The 22,634-nt window shown below is 37.3% G+C and overlaps 1 protein-coding gene across 3 annotated transcripts in view; it reads left to right on the forward strand.

Moving 5' to 3' along the window:
- Fsd1l (fibronectin type III and SPRY domain containing 1 like) overlaps window positions 1–22,634 on the forward strand; it is a 74,017-nt gene that overhangs the window by 30,823 nt on the left and 20,560 nt on the right. For 2 of the 3 annotated variants that reach the window (XM_060379922.1, XM_060379923.1), the window contains exons 6-9: window positions 2,715–2,836; window positions 13,821–14,030; window positions 15,434–15,532; window positions 19,599–19,728. In XM_060379922.1, the coding sequence (XP_060235905.1) occupies window positions 2,715–2,836; window positions 13,821–14,030; window positions 15,434–15,532; window positions 19,599–19,728 (561 nt within the window). Of the gene's footprint in view, window positions 1–2,714; window positions 2,837–13,820; window positions 14,031–15,433; window positions 15,533–19,598; window positions 19,729–20,392; window positions 20,426–22,634 lie in introns of all 3 variants that reach the window. The other variant, XM_060379921.1, reaches the window with a different exon arrangement.

The raw sequence follows: 22,634 nt of genomic DNA on the forward strand, positions 1-22,634 counted from the left end.
CGTTTAGCATGTGCTGGAACGAATGTGTGAGTGTTGAAGGAGCTGAGATAGCATTTGGATGGTGTTTTCTGACCTGCCTGACTAGCCTACTGAGCATTGTCTGTAGTTAGTTTGTAACTTAAGGCTTTTATCTCAAAATCAAGATCCTCTGACAGGCACAACTCTTCAGTCTCTCCAAGTCTAGATCAATTTATTCTTCATCAGGTAATTCACAGAAATACTCATTATGGACTGTGTGAAAAACCAGTGTCTGTGGTTAATCTGGGGAAAGGCTCTACTGTTTCCTTTGTGATTGTTTGACAGTAGGGTTGGGGACACAAGATTTGCATAGTGTCAAAGCAATACTAATGTCCAATTTTGTAGATTTTGTATTATAAAGTGATTGGTGATGTAGCTCATTCTTGTAAGTGCTGGGTGCAGGAAGAGCACGAGAGCTTTTGGCTTAAGAGATGGGTTCTCACTGTGTTTCCTAGGCTGGGCTTGAATTCAGAGTTCTTCCTGCCTCAGGTCTCAAGTAGCCAGGACTGTAGGTACACACTCAGTAAAACACTATGTGAGAAGTGGCTGAGAGGCAGGTCTTTGTCAAGGTAGATTGTCTTCTGAGATTTGCCAGAAACAACCCTCTCACAACCAGGTAGATTATTGATCCTTACTAGTTATTATTCCATTACATTCCACTGTGGTTCTTGAGTTTTCTGGTTTAGAAATAAAATTTTAACCAGGTTTTGGGCTGCCCAAAAAATCTTAAGATATGCTCTGTCAAATCTCTTCTTCATTTCAAGATTGTTTCTGTGCTTCTCGCTCCCATCTTTACTCCTGATACCTCGGTTCAGGTTTATTTGTCAAAGATTTAAATTTGATGCCAGCTTTTAGGCTCCTCTCCACTGAAACACCACATCTCTGCCTTCTCAGGCCTCTCGATGCGATCCCATCAGTGTCCAGGCAGCACAGGAACCAGAGTCACCATTTCTTCTTTGTTGTGTTTAAAGCCTACCCTGTTTTCTTTGCTTAGCTCCAGAGCATTTGCTTCTTGTCTGAAGAGTCTATCTAGGTCTTACCTTGTTTTCTATAACTTGATTAAATGTGCTCATCTGTTTTGTAATTATTTTCTCATGACAATGATAACACTGGGAGGAAAAAAGTCTAAGATTTTTAGTTTGGCCTTTAAGGCTAAATTCTCTAAATATAGTCAGTTTAAAAATAAATTCAAGTTTTTTGTTTTATTATGTCAAACAGATTTTACAGGTTTCAGATTTAAAATCCTTTAAAATCGTCAGCATTTCTCATTAAGCAATGAGTTGATTTGATTTAGAATGAACCAGCGAGGTTCAGCCCCATTCACTGATTGAGCATCTTGAACTATCTCATCTTAGTATGGTGCTGTAGGAACTTCTAAACCAGAAGATACCCAGGGCTGTCCAGAACAACGCATTTAAGTTGAGCCTTCGTCCTGACTTTTTATCATATAATTGAAATCTTATTCTTTTAGGAAAAAACAGTTTAGTGCTGTGTGTATAGAGTGTACAGTACATATTTGGTTTCTAAAGGATTCAAAAATGTGAATTGCCTTTCCTATGAACTCAGTTACCCTATAGTACTTTCTTCTTGATAAATAATTTCTGCTTGTTCATTGTTACATTACAGTGATTACTTCATTTCCTAATGAAGTAAATAACTGAATATAGCAACGGCTTGACGTCAACAAGTTCACCGTCTTTCATCCTGTTGATCTCTTGGTGGCAGATCCCATTGCCCGGGCCTGGTGTTCCTCCAGCTGTGTTTATGTCGTCTCTTAGACTGTGTAGGAAGAGAACAGCAATGAGCAGACTTCTCGATCTTTCCTCTCCAAGGATGTTGCAGGAATGACTGTAATATTTGTAGACTTTTACTGGAACATGAAAACATTGAAATTTACGATTAAATAACAAGTTCATTGAAAATGGTCTTTTTTTCTTTTTTGTGTATGGGAAAAGAGTTTATTCATTTGGATGACTGAGGGAAAGCAGATACAAACAGGCACAATTAAGTGGCTTTGACCAACATAACGAGTTTCTTTTAATTTTCAGTTTTTGCCAAGAACTTCCTGCACACTTTGATAACATAAGATTTGATTTGGCTTGATTTTCATTGTGTATTTTACTTCACACGTGTCTGAGTGTTTATTGAACACTGTTATTCTATGACATATCGCTCCACTAGGCTGCTTCTCATAGTCTCTCTCTGAAGTTGATGTTGATAGCTGAGAGTCCCGTTTGCTGGGTGGAGCTCACTGTTAGTGGTCTTAGTTGTCTTCTTTGTGGTCCATGGTATTTGCAGGTGTTGCAGTGTATAAAAGCAGGTCTTTCTGCCTCTACCTTTGCAGAGAGTACAGTGTAACAGGACCTGGAAGAATGTTTCCAGGCTCACTCTTTGGTGAACATGAGTGAGGCTAGCATTGGAAAATTGGCGAGAGTGTCCACAGAGGTTCAGATAAGTTGCTATCTTGTTTATATTAGATATTGGTTATTGTGATCTCTGTCTATGAAATTTATAAAACTGAATGGAGTTTCAGTTTTTCATTCCGTTTTCAAAAGACAAAGCAAATCTACTTAGTTGCCTATGTTACAGTTTCTACAGTCACTAAGTGAGATAATTTTATCTTAGTTTTATAAATTATGTAAAATTTGTAACCTTAAATTTATTTATTTTAAAAAGTATATCTGTGTTTACTATAGAGTCACAATGGCTTCAGCCTTTCGCCTTTGTTTGAAACCAAAAGTCAGTGACAACATGACCCATTTAATGGTGGATTTCTCTCAGGAAAGACAGATGCTGCAGACTTTGAAGTTTTTGCCAGGTAAATACACTGTTACATGGAAACTTTCAGTTAAAAAATATTTTAAGATGTTTCTGTAATGAACATGTATGTAAATAATAAATATCATATGATATTTTACTTTAATAAGAAGTAGTTAAATTCACTAGCTTTTAATGGTAAGAATTATTTTCCTGTAGCAAAAATTCAATATTAATGTCATTAAAAAATAGTACATGTTGCTGTGTTGGGAAAGAATAATGGTTGGTCTCAAGGCCAGACTGCATATAGATGTAGATTTTGCTGTTTTCTTGCTGTGTGATCTCAAGAAGTGAACTAACTTTCCTCGTTTTTCTCTATCTTTAAAATGCAATGTGATGTTCTCGATGCTTCAGAGGTATTAAATGGATTGATTCTTCTAATGTATTTGTAACAGCAAGTGGGACTCAGTTCAGTCTCGGTGAATGGTGACTGTCAGTAATGTTGCTGTTGTGTTTGGCATTCAGCAAGAAATAAGTCTCTGTGGTAGTTTGTTAACACTGTCCTATGAGAGAGTTAGTTGACCATGTGAACTCAGTCACCAATTATCACTTCTGTATAGAACAGCCAGTTGATGTTTTTTAGTATTCTTTTATGTCTTTGTTAGGATTCTGTTTTTGTATTTTTAGTACTAAGTAATATTTTCATCACCAAGTAATTTTGTTAGTTAATATGTAAAATTGTTAGGACACTAGTGGCTTGGGGAATAAGGGATCCATTTGAGAGTAAAATTCCACTTAGGTGTCTTTTTGGGGTAGTTTATCTGTAGTTTTTTCTTTGTCTCTGAAGTTGGCTGTTTTTTAAATAAGAAACACTAACTGTATAAGACCGTTACTTCTTTGGAGATATAGTCAGAAAGACTAGGTTAATAATCATAATGCTCTAAGGGAACCCAGTAGGTGAAGGACTAGCTTAGATGCTAGAAATTATGAGCTGTAGAGGAATATGTAGAAGGAAAGGTGGAAGGAAGGGGTGTAACTGAGAGGAAGAAGACGTCACTCTATCTATGTGTGTATTGGCTACTCAGGATTACAGATAATCTATGACTTACACAGATTTGACTTGTGATTTTCTACATTGAATGGTGAAAAATGATAAATATTTAGCAGAGACCATACCTTGAATTTGGGTCTTTTTCTTGGTTGGCAATCTTCAATCGGATAAGCTTTTGTGAGGGAGGGTGGCAGGAAGAAGCTACAGTTCCAGTAGCCTTGTGAAGAGCCAGCTGTGTGCAGGACAGCATACTGTGCAGCTAAGCTATGATGCACCACAGACCAGGCTTACGAAATGAGTTTTTACGGAAGATATTTTCAAGTTATAGTTGGTGTAATGTGATGTAAGCCCATTGCAAATTGAAAAATGTCTGTATTGTCATTTCATTCACAGGGCTCACCTGGTGTGCAACTAATATCAAAAGGCAAATAAACATTTGTTTAGAGTTTTAGAATACCAGATGCATTAAATGGTTTGATCAGTTCACTCTGACACTTAGAATTTCCTTGGGAAGAAATTGGATTTTATTTTATTTTTGAAAGTTTAAGGTTTTCTGTTGAAGTCTAGCTTTGACTGTGTGTTCAGTGATCCAAGGAGGGAATGTGGGGTTGGTGATAAATGTAAAGCACACACACACACACACACACACACACACACACACTGTTGGTGGATGAAGCAAGGCTCTGTTGTGCAATCAAATGCACACACATATACATATCTATCGCTAATTTCCTTTGTGTCTTATCTTTTTAATAGTTCTTACTTAGATTGACCATTGCATGATTATTTAAATATATATGATTTTAAAAATATATGTGTAAGTATGTATATATATTTACACACACACGTAGATCTACATGTATGCATGTAGATCAGGATGGCCTTGAATTTTTGACTAGCCCTTTGCATCTGTAGGGCTAGGATTAAAGTCATGTGCTGTCATGCCCAGCTTACAATGTGTTTACTATAATGTTCTGAATATAGGTGTTATTTTCTAGACCAACTTTAGGTTCCTAGCAAAAATAAATAGGAGTCATAGATTATTCTCAAAAATATGCAAGACACAAAGTATTCCCTCATTCTTGACATCCCACAGCAGAGTGGTACACTTGTTATAAGTGATGAGTCTACACTGATAAGTCATCATCCAGAGTCCGCAGAGCTTCATGGTATGGGCCTGCCATGCTTTGCAAATAGCTTGCCTTTTGTGGAAGGTCATAGAGTTGGATTCTTTTCAGTGGTAGCCTTTACAGGTTAGCCTCTTTCACCTAGTAATGGGCATTAACTTTCTTCCACTTCTTTTCATGGCTTGATAGCCCCTAAATCAGTGAATAAAAACCTATAGTCCCGATGTACCATATTTTACTTATATATGGCTACTGAAGAACATCAAAATTGCTTCTAAGTTTTGTCAATAATGAATATATCTGTAAACACACATCTTTGTTCAGATATAAGTTTCCAGTCCTGTAGGCAGTTTCTGGGTAGTGTAGTGAGATCATACATAGCTTTATAGAACACCTTCCAAAGAGTCTAGGAATGATTCTGTGTTCCTACCAGCAGTGAATAGGTTCTGCTTACTCCACATTTTGCTACCATTGATACTGTGATGTCATTTCATAGTAGTTGTATCATTTCTATCACATCTAAAGTAGAGCACCTTTTCATTTACTCAGTCCGTATGTTTCTTTGGTGAGTTTATCTATTAAGATCTTTGGCCTTTTTTACTTCAATTGAGGATTTGTTGTTTTGTTTTGGGTATAGAGTCTCATTCACTGTGTTGGTCAGGCTGTTGACTAAAGATTCTCCTGCCGTGGCCTTCGAAGTATTGGAACTGAAAAAATAAACTACCATGCTAGGCTCTGTAATATTTAATTTAGCAAATTCAGCTTAACACATTTCTTTAATGGTCATGACTTTGGTGTTTTATTTAAAAATCTGTCACCAAACTCAAAGTCATCTAGCTGTTCTCCTGTGATGTCTTCTAGGAGTTTTATACTTTCACCATTTTCCATTTAGATCCATGATCCATTTTGAGTTTATTTCTGTGAAAGAATGTAAAGTCTGTGTCTTGATGTTTCTGCTTCTCTTTTTCCTCCTTGTCTGTCGTTTATGGGAATATCCAATTACTACAACATTTGTTGAAAATACTGTTGTTTGTCAATTTTATTGCCATTATAAAAGACCAGTTATATGTTTTTCTGGGTCTCTTCCATGAATCCATTTGAGTTCTGTAGCCTTAAAGGTGTTTTAAGTCAGATTTGTCCTTCAGTGTTGTGTTGGCTCTATTATACCATTTGATTCTCCATATATATATATATATATATATATATATATATATGTATATACATACCTGTTGAAACTAGCAAAATAACATGGTGGAATTTTCATTGGGGTGATATTGAATAAATGGACCAAGTGGGAAGAACTGACATCTTAAGAATATTTAGTCTTTCATACAACAGGCAAATGGTGGGATCTAGAAAAGATCATCCTGAGTGAGGTATCGCAGAAGCAGAAAGACACACATGGTATATACTCACTTATGAGTGGATACTAGACCTATAATATAAGATAAACATACTAAAATCTATACACCTAAAGAGGCAAAGCAAGAAGGAGTTTCCTGGATAAGATGATCAATCCTCACTCAGAAAGACAAACCGGATGGACATTGGAAGAAGGAGAAAACAGGAAACAGGACAGGAGCCTACCACAGAGGTCCTCTGAAAGACTCTTCCCAGCAGTGTTTCAAAGCAGATGCTGAGACTCATAACCAAACTTTGGGCAGAGAGCAGGGAATCCTATGAAAGAAGGGGGAGATAGTGGGACCTGGGGAGACAGGAGCTCCATAAGGAGAACAACAGAACCAAAATATCTGGGCACAGGAGTGTTTTCTGAGACTGATACTCTGACTAAGAACCATTTGCAGTATAACCTAGAACCCCTGCTCAGACGTAGCCCATGGCAGCTCAGACTCCAAGTGGGTACCCTAGTAAGGGGAGAACAGGGACTGTCTCTGACATGAACTCAGTGGTGGGTTCTTTGACCACTCCATCCCTAAGGGGGGGAGCAGCCTTGCCAGGCCACAGAGAAGAACAATGCAGCCAGTCCTGATGAGATCTGATAAGCTAGGGCCAGATGGAAGGGGGAGAATGACCTCCCCTATCAGTGGACTTGGCTAAGGGAATGGAAGGAGATGAGGGAGGGAGAGTGGCATTGGGAGGGAATAAGGTAAATAAACTATAAGTGAATAAACTATAATTAATATAAAAAATAAAAACTTAATTAAAAATATTGACTCTTCCTGTTTATAAACATGGAATCTCTCTCCACTAATGGACTTCATTAACTTCACTCATTGGAGTTTTGTAGTTTACTTCATACAGATCTTGAACACACTTTATTTGATTTGGTCCTAAATGTTTCACATTGAGTGAAGCTGATGCAAAGCTATGTTTAAATTTGAAAAAAAAATTTTTTTTTTTACTGCTGTGTCTTGATGCTTCTTCTCCTCCCCCTTCTCCTCTTCCTTCCTTTCTCCTCTTCTTCCTTTTATGTGAATATCCAATTACTGCAGCATTAGAAAAGGAACTGTGTTGTGCGTATTACCCTATAGTATAGCCTTACTATAATCATTTGCTAGTTCTAGGAGACTTACTTTATGTTGTTAATTCTTTCATATTTTAACATGAATGATCATGTCATTTGTGAATAAAAACAGTTTCCTTTCTCCTCAACTGAAATACCTTTTATTACAGTTGTAGCATCTTAGCACATTAGCTAGGGCATCAGTGTGTAGTCATCAGTTGTGAGGGTGCTTTGTTTCTGATTTCAGTGAGAAAGTTTCTAGTTTCACAGTCACGAATGGTGCTTAGCTCTTTTTGCAGACCTTCTTTAACAAGTGGAGGTGAGGAAGTTCCCCACTATTCCTATTTTATTGATGTTTTTATCAAGAATGGATATATTGATATCATGTGGATATTTTTTACCCTGTTGATAAAGGTGGGTTGTAGTGTTGATTTTCACATGTTGAAAATGAGCATTGCGTGTGGAATGATTCCCATTTGGTCAACACATTCCTACTGTACATTTGTTCTGTTAGTATTTTATTGAACCTTCTTGCAAATGTTTATGACTAGAGATAGTAGTCTATAGTTTTTCTGTAACACTTTTGTCTAGTGTAGGAATTGTAGGTTCCTGGCCTAACAAAAAGAATTAGAAAATATTCCATCTGCTTCTTTCTTTAAAAAAAAAAATGTTGTATAGAATTGGTGTAATTTATTCCTTGTCTTAGGTAGAATTCACCAATGAACTCAGCTAGGCATGGTACTTTATTTTGGAAGGTTATTAACTATTGGGCCAATTTCTTTAATAGATTTAGGCCTATTCAGATTATTTTTTATGTGTTTCTTTGCACACAGTGATTATCAAGGTATCATAGAGCCTATCTATTCATTTATATCATCAAAATTGTAGATTTAGAGTTTGTTCATATTATTTCTTTATTGTTTGTTTTTTAGATTTTTTTGTTTTTGAGACAAGGTTTTTTTTTTGTGTGTATGTGTGATAGGTATTCTTTCTGTTCCTTCTATCCTCCTCTTCTCCTTCCCCTCCCTCCCATCCTTGTGTGCTGTGTGTGTGTGTGTGTGTGTATGCATGTGTGTGTGTGTGTGTGTGTGTGTGTGTGTGTCTTTGTCTCTCTCCTTCCCTTCCTCTTTGCCTCTCTGTTTCTCCCCTCGGAGACAGTCTCCAGGCTGCTGGCTTGGAATTCACAATGTAGACTAGGCTGGCCTCAAACCTGTAGTGTTTCTCTGTTTCCTGAGTGCTAGACTTAAAAGTATACACCACATGCCTGCCTTAGTTATGGTTTTATATCCATTTGGGTCTATATTGATATCTCCTCCTTCGTTTCTGATATTAATCATTTGTGTCTTTTTTTTTTTTTTTGTAGTTATCCTAGGTTGAGGCTTGCTGATTTTAATGATCTTTCAAAGAACCAGCTTTTTGTTTCATGAGTTTTCTTTGTTGGTTTTTTATTTTTAGTCATTGTTTTTCGTCATTTTTTTCTGTAATTTTGTATTTTATTTGTTCTTATGTATATGCATATATTTTCCAAAATGGGTGCTTAAATCATTGATTTCTAGATTTTAATGTGTGCATTCATTGTTATTCCTCTTTATAAGCACTGTGCTTTACAAATTTTTATAAGTTGTATTTTCATTTTCATTTAGTTAAAAATATTTAAAAGTTTCCCTTGAGATACTGTCATTGACCCATGTGTTATTTAGAAGTGTGTTGTTCACTATCTCAAGGTATTTTAGTATTTTCCCATTCCTTTTCAGTTAGTTATTTCTAGTTTAACTGGACTGTGTATTAAGAGTAGATATTGTTTGTTTTCTACCCTTCTAAATTTGCTTAAGGTGTGTCTTGTGGGCCAGCATGTAGTCGGCTGGCTGAAAATCCATAGGCGTTTCAGGTGACTCTACTCTTCTAGGCTGCACACAGCAGGCCATAGATGTCTGATGGTCTGATTATATTTTAATTAAAATTTTTTAATGATAAAATAAAATTAAAATTGCGATTTCCACAATCCTCTCCTCAGGTTTCATTGACTTGGTATGCTGGCTCACAGTACTCCGAGAAACACTGTACTTCTGTTTACCATTTTATTACAAAGGTTATTTTTATTTTTATTTTTTAATTTTTATTAGTTACATTTTATTAACTGTATCCCAGCTGTATCCCGCTCCCTTATTCCCTCCCAATCCCACCCTCCCTCCCTCAGCTCCTCCCTGCCCCTTTCTAAGTCCACTGATTGGGGAGGACCTCCTCCCCTTTTGTCTGGCCCTGTTTTATCAGGTATCTTCAGGACTGGCTGCAAAGTCTTCCTCTGTGGCCTACCAGGGCTGCTCCTCCCTTGGGGGATGGCGAGGTCAAAGAGCCTGCCATTGAGTTCATATCAGAAATAGTCCCTGTTCCCCTGAGCTACCACAGGCTACATCTGAGCAAGGGTTCTAGGTTATATCCATACATGGTCCTTGGTGGAGTATCAGTCTCAGAAAAGACCGCTGTGCCCAGATATATTTGGTCCTTGTGGAGCTCCTATCCTCTCCACGTCATACTAACTCCCCCTTCTTTCATATGATTCCCTGCACTCTGCTGAAGGTTTGGTTATGAGTCTTAGTATCTGCTTTGATACACTGCTAGGTAGAGTCTTTCAGAGGCCCTCTGCGGTAGGCTCCTGTCCTGTTACTTGTTTTTTCCTACATCCAATACCCAACCCATTTGTCTTTCTAAGTGAGGATTGATCATCTTACCCCGGGTCTTCTTTCTTGTTTATCTTCTTTAGGTGTATAGATTTCATTATGTTTATCATATCTTATAGGTCTATGTAAGTGAGTATATACCATGTGTGTCTTTCTCCTTCTGGGATACCTCACTCAGAATGGTCTTTTCTAGATCCCACCATTTGCCTGCAAATTTCATTATTTCCTCTTTTTTAATTGCTGAGTAGTGTTCTATTGTGTAAAAATACCACAATTTCTGTATCCATTCCTCCGTTGATGGACATCTGGGTTGTTTCCAGGTTCTGGCTATTACAAATAAAGCTGCTACAAACATGGTTGAGCAAATGTCCTTGTTGTGTACTTGAGCAAATTTTGGGTATATGCCTAGGAGTGGTATAGCTGGGTCTTGAGGAAGCACTATTTCTAATTGTCTGAGTAAGCAACTGATCGATTTCCAAAGCGGTTATACCAGTTTACATTCCCACCAGCAATAGAGGAGGTTCCCTTTTCTCCACAACCTCTCCAGCATGTGTTGTCATTTGAGTTTACAAATGCTATTTTAAAAGGTAAAAGAAAATAGCTCAATGAAGAAGTACTGGGAGGAACCTAAGTGTAGGAGGTTCTTTTCTTGTGGGATTTTGGTGTGCTGCACTTCTTGCATGGATTGAGTTCTTGTTCATCTTTTTGCTTACCACAAGATATTCAGCTTCCCAGAAGTTCTCTGAAGCAGTCAGTGTGATGTTTATGGAAACTTCATGGCATGATTACCAATGCAGTTGGTGAGGGAAATCCACAAGAGCATCCCTCTATAGATTTCTTCTCTTCCTTCCTTCCTTCCTTCCTTCCTTCCTTCCTTCCTTCCTTCTTTCCTTCCTTCCTTCCTTCTTTCCTCTCTTTGTTCTTTCTCTTTCTCTCTCTCTTTCTTTCTTTCTCTCTCTTTCTTTTTCTCTTTCTTTCTCTCTTTCTCTCTCTTTTTCTTTCTCTTTCTCTCTTTCTTTCTTTCTTTCTCTCTCTTTCTCTCTTTCTTTCCCTCTTTCTCTCTCTCTTTTTTCTCTTTCTCTCTTTCTTTCTCTTTTTTTTTCTCTCTCTCTTTCTTTGTTTCTCTCTCTCTTTCTCTCTTTCCTTCTTTCTTTCTTTCTTTCTTTCTTTCTTTCTTATATATTAGTTTATTTACTTTGTATCCCAGCTGTAGCCCCCTCCCAATCTTTCCCTCCCACCTTCATCTCTTCCCATGCCCCTCTCCAAGTCCACTGATAGGGGAGGTCCTCCTCCTTTTCCATCTGACCGTAGCCTATCAAGTTTCATCAGGACTAGCTGCATTGTCTTCCTCTGTGGCCTGGCAAGGTTGATCCCTCAACCAGGGGAGGTGGTCAAAGAGCTAGCCACTGAGTTCATGTCAGAGAATGTCCCTGTTCTCCTTACTAGGGAACATTTAGGACTAGCACTTCCTCAAGATCCAGCTATCCCACTCCTAGGCATAAATCCAAAATATGCTCAATATACAACAAGGATGTTTGCTCAACCATGTTTGTAGCAGCTTCATTCATAATAGCCAAAATCTGAAAACAACCCAGATGCCCCTCAACAGAGGAATGAATACAGAAAATGTGGTACATTTACACAATGGAATACTACTCAGCAGTTAAAAACAAGGAAATCGTGAAATTTGCAGGCAAATGGTGGGAACTAGAAAAGATCATTCTGAGTGAGGTATCCCAGAAACAAAGACACACACAGTATATATTCACTTATAAGTGGATACTAGACATATAATATAGAATAAACCTATAAAAATCTCTTTATATTCTTTAGCATCCCTTCCTTTGGGATCTCTCTGGACTAGAAAAGAATTAGAACTTATTCTCTGAGTTTCTGTAGTCTCTTTTGATAAAGTGGTTATGAAGTAGTAATCATGAATGAAAAACAATATATGTGTATCATAATACTACACATTATTTTATGTAGATGTCATAGTAACCACACCCCCCAAAAAAATCTTAGAGATACTAGAAATAAAGAGAAAGGAAATGAAACCTGTTCAAAACATTTTTTTTAATGGAAAAGGGAAGACAGCAAGAAGAAATGCAAAAGAACTACAAGACAAATAGAAAAGAGTTGACAAAGTTACAATAGTAATTCCTCCCCTATAAGTAATTAAATGTAGGGAGGGGAGAGATAGCTCAGCAGTAAAGACTACTTGCTCATTTCTCAGAGGACCGGATTTGATTTCATGCATCCATGTAACATCTCCCTACACTCTGTTCTAGTCTGGGAGTCCAGTGCTCCTCCTCTGAAGATAAGCACATGGTGTGTTTACACATATACTAGCAAAACACGTAAATACATGAAATAAAGTAAACCTTAAAAAAAAAAACTCTTAAATCAGAGTGGCCAAATGGATTAAAAATAAGACCCAACTATATGCTGTTAATAAGAAACTCACTAGATGTACATACCATGAAAGAAGAATAAATGTTAGCTCAATAGATCACTCTTGATTGGGTAGGCCACTTAAATAAATAATCATTTTCCTCCCAAGTGTCACTACTCTAATTTCTTTTCCCCTTAACCCTAGTTTTTAATAGTTTACTTTGTCTCACAAGATAGAAGAATCTTTCTGCTAATACAATTTTACTGAAAACTGTCAGCTGAAACTGATATAAGTTATAGGGAACCATGGGTATCTGTGGTCTCTTCTCTTGACAATGGGTAGTCTACATCATTTGCAGCAATAGAGACTAACAGCTGTTATATATCATAGTGACAAGACCTGGAAGATACATCAAGGAAGTCTAACAGTTTTCTTATTAAGATGCATAATATTCTAAAAATCATTCATACAATTATTTAAACAGAAAATTAGAATTTGGGGGAGATTCCATATTCATTAGAACTTGGTCACACTCTCCTCCTTTCAGCTGAGTGTTATTTTGCTGACGTTCTTAGTTCTCAGCTGCTTTGTATTTTAACTTTAATAAGTAACTGTGTTGTCCTTTTGGCAACGTGAGTACGTGTGTACACGTGTGCATGTCAGTGTACAGGGCAGGTATTTGTGCAGGTGTACAAATACGCCAGAATTCAACCTCAGGCGTTGGTCTTCACGCACTGACCGCCATGTGTTACAAGACAAGGGCTCTCCCCAGCCCGGAACTTACTGATTATCGAGGCTGGTTTCCCATTGAGCTCCATGGATTTCACTTGTTTCTGCCTTCCCAGAGCCTGGTGTACAAGTGCACTGGTAGAGTGCTGGCTTTTTTATGTCAGTTCTGGGTACCAAACTCAGGTCGCGGTGACTGTACTGACTGAGCTGTCTCCTTAGCACTGCTGTAATATAAAAATTAGGACTTTGTTTTTATAATAGTTTGTACCAAACATTTAAAAATAATAAATTTAAAATAGGTTTAGAAGTAACAAGTCATTCTTGATTATCCTTAGCATGGTAAAATATTTGGAATTTAACTGTTCATTAAAATCTTGGATTTTAGAATCTATAATAAAGCTTTGGAATAAAAACTCTTATAGTCTGGCAATAAAAAAAACTGTGAAAATATTTTTAATTTGTAGGTTATCCTATCTCTTAGACTGACTCACTTTTGAATATTTCAGAAGAAGAGATTGCAAAGGCTGAATGCCAAGTATAAATGTTTGATTTGTGTACAGTGTGTGAGGAATGATATCTTCTCCCCCCCCTTTTTCCCCTGCAGTCCCAAAAGCTCCAGAGATAGATCCAGTAGAGTGTTTGGTGGCCGACAACTCTGTAACTGTAGCCTGGAGAATGCCTGAAGAGGATAATAAGATCGACCATTTCATAATGGAATATAGGAAAACGAACTTTGATGGACTTCCACGTGTAAAGGATGAACGATGTTGGGAAATGATTGATAACATTAAGGGTACTGAATATACATTATCAGGTAACCTGACAGCATTACATTAATCCAATCCTTAGAGAATAAGTGTAATTTAAAAATATTTTGTTATTTTAAATGATAAAATTAAGTTCTGTTATCTAAACTGTACACTGTTTTTTAAGATCTTTGTTATGTGAGTGAATTTCTGTTGAAATGCTAGTAACACTTTTAATTACTTAAAATCTGCAGCCTGCCAAAACAATGTGTGTAAAGCAATTATAAAAGGATATTATGAGAGCAATATTTCAGAACAGTCTTTCTTTGTTTTGTTCTATTTTGTTCTTAGACAGACTCACTGTGTAGCCTAGCCCATGTGGAACTCAGTGAACTCCATACCAGTCTTGAACACTGCCTCCTGAGTGCCAGAATTAGGGCATGTGCCAACTAACCCTTAATTTTAATTTTTGACTAAGTAAATAAATCGTTTTTCTTCCACATTTCAGGGATACTGTGATGTTTTAGGATTGTTTAGCTCCATGTTAACTCAGAAATGGAACTTAACTAAGGGGTTTGTGTGTGTGTGTGTGTGTGTGTGTGTGTGTGTTGGCCTTTTGAATGCTTTTTATATGGTGTTTAGGTGCTTTTTAAATGGGGTTAGGTGTGTTTTGTGCAGACTGGGCTACATTAAAGAGCACTAGCTTCCTCCCACAGGAACTGGCATTCTGTAGAGCAAACATAAGTGCATACAACACACAGTCAGTCCACACACCACATCTCACATAATACTGAGTGCTTGGGAAAACAGAGGTCAGTCAAGCTGTAAAGGTAATATTTGGACTAAGATTTTAGTCTAGGTGTAAATTCACAGGTCATGTCACTCTGTGCTTTATTGCCTTTCATTTTTCATGTAAAAACAGGATTTCATATATATAAGAAATTTCATAGGGATATTTATTTTCTAGAAAAATTGATGAGTATGATATTGTAAGTTGCAATAACCTTTCCTTGAATAAATACTACAGGGTTTTTGTTGCTGCTCCTGCTGTTTCTGTCTTTGTGGTTGGTTTGTCGTGATTTTTTTTTTTTTGTCCTTTGGAGCTAGAGTCTTTGTAGTGCAGGTTAAACTGGAGCTAATGACCCTGCTCTGTTGGCTTTCCTAGTGTGGGGGTTACAGGTGTGTGCCCCACACCCAGTACACTGTCACTGCTAACAAAAGCTGTAAGAGTACTGTCTTATTAATCACCAGGTAGAGAATGTTGGTAATTGTATAATTCATTTATTCTGACGAAAATATTAGGTAAGTCGTTATTTTCAGGGATTATCATTCATTGAACATAAATTATTCTCAAATAAGGAAATTTCTAAAAAGGAAAAAATGTCTAAAATGTCTAAAAAGGAAAAAATATACACTCTTTTGGGAATGTAGTCTTTATACTTTATGACTAAAAATGTTCATTTTTTTTCAGGCTTAAAGTTTGATTCAAAGTATATGAATTTCAGAGTGCGAGCATGCAACAAGGCTGTGGCTGGAGACTACTCGGAGGCGGTGACGCTAGAGACCAAAGGTGAAGCTGGCAGCCATTTGTGCATGAGCAGACAGACCTTACCTTCCCAAGTTATTCGACAGTCAGTTGATGTGTAGTTGAATTTCTTCCCACCATCTCTGCAACCTTTCTCTGGCTTTTGCGGCTTAAGAAATAGGAGACAGGGAAAATGGGAGTCTAGTAGTAGTGGATTTTATCACATTTTTCCCTTATGTTCGTGTGACTAAAACAGACTGAGTTGATAGTATTCTTTTAAGAAGTACTTTCATTCAGTTCATTTCATTTGATTTTTTTCACTCTAAGTTATGTTTTTATTTATTTTGTGTGCATATGTGGGCAGGGCGGTATGTGCACATGCCATAGCATGCATGTAGAGGTGAGAGGACAACTTGTAGGAGTCATTTCTCTCCATTATGTGGGTCCCAGGGGTGAAATTCAGGTCAGCAGGCAGGGTAGCAGGTGCCTTCACTGCTGAGCCATCTCACTGTCCTCTTGGGTGTTTTTAGTTCATATTTTAGGTTAGTAAATACATAAGCACTGCTGAAGTGTGAAATTTCAGAGAATTAATCAGCAACAAAGATGTTCCCTCTATTTTCCCCAATTTTTCTTCCAGTTATTATTATCTGTGTCGTTTGTTAATAATTAATAGCACTCACAGTTACTTGGTCATTAAGATCATCATGAGAGACCACTGCTAGATATTACTGATATCCATACTGCAAATGAAGAAAGGAATGCTGAATTATATCATGTTTACCATAGGCTAGATCTGCCCTAGATGGGTATCGGACTCTTATTTCCAGCTTCTCAGCCAGCCTTTATTTTAGGCATCTAACCCAAGTCCTGTTAACTTAGAGCAGTTTAGATTTATCAATGGCCCCTTTTGTAACACAGTAGAGTTTTTAGGTATTAGCTGATTTGAAAGCCGTTCTGCTGGAGATCCTCCCAATTACAAGGTGGTAACTGTTTGAGTTTATTTTCTGAATTAGATTCTACATTGTAGTCAATACTAGGGACTTGGAGCATTCTACTGACTTCTAGTTTATTTATGATGCATTTGAGTAGATAAACATGCTAGAAATTTTCTATGATGTAGATGATAACATAAATATGTATCTCAGGGAGGCAGAGGCAGCTGGATCATTGTGAGTTCAAGGCCAGCCTGGTCTACAAAGCGAGCCCAGGAGAGGCAAGGCTACACAGAGAAACCTGTCTTGAAAAACAAACCAACCACCCAAAAACCAAAGAAACATAAATATGTATAAGAATTATTCTAAGTACTGACATTTTAACTCTGGACCCTGTGCAGGGGGGGAAGGGATTGAGCGGTCAAGGCCTGTGAGTAATGATGAGATGAGCTCAGAGTAATATTTGTGGCATAAATGCATAGGAAAATATTCGTTTGAAGTAATTTGAATTGGCAAATAGTTTTACTTGAGAATGATACATTGCTTAGTAAAGAAATGTAGTTTGGATTGTTATCAAACTGAGATATTGCTGTTTTTCAGAGAGTCTCTAGATTTTAAAGCCTTGTCCAATTTCTGAGCAGGTAGTCTTTTCTGTGTGGCTTGAGCTACTTTCGTCCCTTGTCAGGAACGATTATATTGCTACCATTTCTTACCCTGAGGAGCATCGTCTCTTTGTAGTTAGTGGATGAGCTTGGACCTACTGAGGAATTGTAGATTTTATGAATGTTAAGTTAGAAATCAATAGTTGGCTATGGTTTTCTGGTACAGCTGCTTCTCTAGCAGTGTCTGAATGTTCCACAGCATAGTCTCGACTGGTCTTGGGGTCTTATAGAGAGAGACTAAGCTGATTCTGGTCTCTTGGGATTTCATGGAAGTAACTCTGAGGTTAGCCTAGATTATAGATTATATAGGTTGTATGTAAATACAACCCTGAGACCATGTAACAGTGATTCTGATCTTCAGAGAGTCCCAAATAAAATTATTTTTTTGTGATCATAAAATTTCTGGGATTATTTTGTAGCATTGACATTATTAATTATTAATGAAAATGTAAGCATTGTAGAAAAAGTTCAGATTGTTTTAAAAGTGACCATTGAATAGTTGTTTGCTAAGTTACTTGGCTTGTTCCTGCTATTTTTGACCACCCAGTAGCAATCAGTATACCAACAGAGAAGGGAAGGGATAGTAGAAATTAAATAGCCATGAAAATATAATACAGCTAGCAGTGTTTATTTCTGTCCCTTCAATGTATGCAGCATTATTTCTTCTGGCATAAAAATTGTAAAAGTGATACGTCATATAAGTTTCAAGATCTATTGTCCCTTCTTTCCTTGTAAAGATAAATGATATTACTAAATAACAAAATTTCTCTCAACCTCAAACAGTAGTGCATGAGTTCAAGAGACAGGATTTTACTTTCAATGCAGAGTTCTTTCTCAGCTCCTGCTGTCCATTCTTTTTGCTTTTAGAATATTATCACTGTTACCTTATAGAAAATGTATGACTTAACATACATTTATAATAAATGTAATAAAAAGAAGGGATGGTGTTCGTAGAAAGAAAGAGACTAAGCATGACACAATTGTGGAAACATATGCCCTTTCATTTGGATGTTGTAGTATTTTCTAAGCTAGCTTACAAGTGGTTTAGGTGGTGCCTTTTCCTGCTGCCAAGGTGGCTCATGTCTGTTCACTCCATCATAACATATTAGGGACCAGCCTAGGATTCTTCTTTCTGTAGGCCTTAGAGTTTTAGTAAGCTATGGACAATTGATTAAAGTTTGATCCAGGTTTTCTTTATTTCAGAATGTAGATGTTCTGACGGCATAACCTCATGGCTGACAGATAGGGGCTAACTGGTTCTCCATAAAACAGTTGATTTTTGAAATGTCTCAGTATATCTACCTGTTAATTCTATTTTTATTTCACTAAAAAGCCACATTATTCTTCTGTTTACCTCTGCTCTGATGCAGCTTTTGAAAGGGACTGACTTTCTTGTTAGTATGACATTTTGTAGATCTGTGAAGTCAGTAGATTTTTATTCAGATGTTTTATAAGTGAGACAATGAACAATGGCTGTAGTGCATGTTGGAGTTGAAGTACTCTTTCTAGAATCAAGGATGGAAGGATTCTTCATGCATTGGGTAATCACTGGGCTCTATGCACTTGTCTTGTTTGATGATATATATTTCACAGTCTCACAAAAGTCTTAACAGTTAATTCCAAATAACATCCTTAAGCAAAGTGGTGTACTATAAAGGAATATTTTTTTAATCTCCAGTTCCCGAAAATGTAAATGTTTGGCAGGAAATGTAGCAGGAACAGATGAATTTTTAACTAAGTAGATGATACCTTGTAAGGTAGTTTGGGAATTGCATTACAAAACAGAAGAAACAGCATTGTACAGCTATTGACTCACTCATTCTAATGATTTTTTTCTCAGTTTCTAGCTAATACTAATAATAGCCTAAGGATTTTGAACAGTACTTATAGGTCCCTAAGATGTCCAATAATCTGAGAGGATGGGCTCTATTATATTTTTTTTTGCTTGCTTTGTTTTCGTTAAGTGGATGCTTTTTCCATCTGTCACACAAGTCATCTGCCATCTGGCTCAGTGCCTTTGCTTATGTCACTCTGGCCCCAGTATATTCATGCATCCAGTAAGATATGCTTGGAACTAATGAATTTATGTGTGGAATTGTTAGTATGAAAGCTTCAGAGTCAAAACTTGTCCTGTTTTTACATTATCATTTTATATACTTTTCTTCCTCTGCAGTTCTACCAATTCTTTCTATTTAGTTAAAGCAATCAACTGAGAACCAACTGATAATTATAGTAACATGAAATTCTGATTGCTCTGCTGATGGAGAGCCCAGGAGAAGTAGAGACACTGTTGGCAGTGCAAGTGTTTGCTTAGTGTGTACAATATGTAGAGAAAAATTCTTGGAAATAGGTGGCATTTATAGACTACAGACTAAGCATTGAGAGTTTCTTGTGTGAGGGAGAAGTATTGGAACTCTTTTGTCTGCACAGAGTTGCCTCTGTTAATTAAGAAACGATATGACAAGTGTGTTTCAGACAATAGGGTGTCTTACGTTTGTTAAACATTGTCTTGTGCAGCATTGAACTTCAGTCTAGATAACTCATCATCCCATCTGAACTTGAAAGTTGAAGATTCCTGTGTGGAGTGGGATCCTACTGGAGGAAAAGGCCAAGAAAGTAAAGTTAAAGGGAAGGAGAATAAGGGGAGGTAAGTCAGTTCATGCAGTGTGTGATGTGGGTAAATGCTTGTACAGTGGTTTGTCTCTGACCAAAGCTGATACTGAGATTCTTTCTTATTTTATGGACAAGTATTTATTTGTTGATTCTTACAGTTTTAATGTTTATTCTGTATAGTAACATGAGTTATGTTAGTAACTCAAAGGTGAAGAATATCATCTGTAAATACTTGAATTTGTGATTAACATTTTCATCCCTTTTTCTTAATTTCTTTTAATAATTGTTTCACATTTTATTTCAGCATTCTGTTTTTTAATGTTGCAGATATACCAATGTAGTTAAAAAGAAGTTTCTCAGTCTCTGTGTAGGCTTGTACGTCATCTGTCTTACCTGAAAGAGAGCTGCACTTTTTTAAATGACACCTTTGAGCATTTCTACCCCAAGCTTCCTGCTGAAGAGCAGCCCAGTGAACTCAGGGCTTGAGGACCTCTTGTTTTGTCATAACTTTACTAGATGAGTTAGAACATGGAAGCCAGAAGTTTTTAATGGTAAAGTTTTGCTCAGACGGATGGTGAATGTCTGGGAGTTACAGCAGTGGACAGAGCCTCCAGGAAGCATTCAGTTAGTTCTATTGTAAGATGTTACATACAAGCTGTAAAGTAGTATCTTAACAGTTGCCTGTTTTTATCTGACAGTGTCCATGTTACTTCACTGAAGAAACACACAAGGTGATCATCTGTGTCTGTCTAGTTCTAGGACTTAGTATCTAGCTTGGCTGAATAATTTCTTTTAACCAATAAGCAGACGCCATTGCAGCAGCTTTCGTAAGTTAAAATGCTGCTTTGTGTAGACTGTCTTTATTGGTAGTTTGTGTTTTGAATTTACAGCGTTGTAGTATACTGCATTGTTTGAGTTCTGTTGTATATGATAACATGCTCTGCTTTAAAAAGACTTTATTTTTCATCCGTTTTTACCCTGCTTTTACTTATACTTGGCATCTTTCTTGCTTCACTGTATTCAGTAACATTATTTATCACTCAAATGTGTTTGATAGGAGGCAGGCTTGGAGTACTCTATAATAATATGTAATTTCAGAAGTATCAAAAGTAATGAATACCACTGATAAAATGATTAAATCAGTGTCAAATATAGGGACCATTCCAGGTTGCTCAGGTAAGAGGCTGTTTATGTGAAGATACTCGTGTATCTTTTCCAGATACCAACATGTGCTCTCTTTTGAAAATTACTCTTTTTTGTTTCTGTATGTGATGAAAGCGTGTCCATGCTGTAAAATGCTGTTGAACTTGACAGACTGCATAACATTTTATTTGGCAGCTAGGAAAATTGGAGACTGTATTTAGTATTTCAGACTATGGTATCTCTTTCTCTTTTCTTTCCTTTTAAGAGTTTGTATATGTTGGCTGTTTATGGACTGTTACCTGAATATCCCTTATCTGAAACACTTGAGACTCCAAAGTATTTTAGATTTTGAAATATTTGCACATACATATTACACACATACAAAGTCTGGACCCAACTCTAAACTCAAAATTTGTTTTGTGTGCACCTCATATTCATACCCTGATAGTAATTTTGTACATGTTTTAGTGGACCGATGTTTTGACTGTGACTTGCTACAGGTCAGATATGGAATTTTCTACTCATGACATCATATCGGTACTTGAGTTTTCAGTAGTGAAATATTTCAGACTTTTGGAATAGGGCTGTTCAACGTGCATGTATTTATTTATCTTTTTCATAAATGTTTGTTGTGTGTAGTAATGAACAAGAAGAAAGATGTCCTGAGCTGCCGGATGGTGAGGTAGCCAGTGAGAGCTGTGTGTCAAACTGCTGCAGCGGGCAAGTCTGTGCTGACTTGCGGTGGTAGTGTGAGAGTGAAGTCACAAAGTTAAGGGTGCTCATGCACCCCGGGCTCCATTTTCCCCAGCTGACCAGCACCAGGTGAAGGTCAGAAGAGTTGGCACAGATTATAGGTAGAGGATCTTTTCATTGGCAGAAAGCCTCAAACAGGAGGAAGCAGGAATAAGCAAAGTCTGAAAGTGAGATAAGTGAGGAAACCTGGCTCCCCATAAACACCCTTTCGTGGCCCCAGCATTCTCCTGTGTACAGCTCTGCTATGCAGTACACACACCGCTAAAAACTGTGTCTCAGCAGGGCTTCTCTTCCATAAGAACAGCTCTCTAAATCAGTGGTTCTCAGCCTTCCTAATGTTGTGTCCCATCCTTTAATATAGTTCCTCATGCTGTAATGATCCTACCATAAAATTATTTTCACTGCTACGTCATAACTACTTTTGCTGCTGTTAGGAATCATAATGTAAGTACCTGTGTTTTCTAATGGTCTTATATGATCCCTGTGAAAGGGTGATTTGATCCCCAAAGGAGTTGTGACCCACATGTTGGGAACCTCTGCTGTATAAAGCTAAGGAATCCAAGAATCCTGATGGGTTTTCCATTTTAGATAAGGGATGTGATTCCCTCTGGAAACTGCTGAGGAACTCGGTGTTCTCCACATACCGTCTGAGCAGGGATGCCCACTCTCCTACACCAAGGCCCCGACTAATGTCTCCTGGAGGCCTGCCAGGGAAAGGCTTTACAATGGTCTATGATTGTGTGTGAAATGTCACAGTAGGGCCAGGATCTAGAATCTATAAAGTCAGCATAGTAGGGCCTGGAAGACCTTTATTCCAGAAGTGGTATTTAGACTGATTCTTCAAGAAGTGGAAGACCATGTGGTGTTTCATCTTGCAGTGAAGGGGAACAAGAAGAAATGCACTAGATAAGTGTAATCTAAAAACTAAAGAACATTTTGGCATGTTTAATTGTGTACTGCTTTATGGGTGACAAGGCTAAAAAGGCAGGTTGAGACTAAAACATGAGCCTACAAAACTAAATTGTTTATAGACAGTATGAGAAA

The sequence above is a fragment of the Meriones unguiculatus genome, chromosome 3 (assembly GCF_030254825.1).
Source record: "Meriones unguiculatus strain TT.TT164.6M chromosome 3, Bangor_MerUng_6.1, whole genome shotgun sequence".
NCBI classification, from domain to species: Eukaryota; Metazoa; Chordata; class Mammalia; order Rodentia; family Muridae; genus Meriones; species Meriones unguiculatus.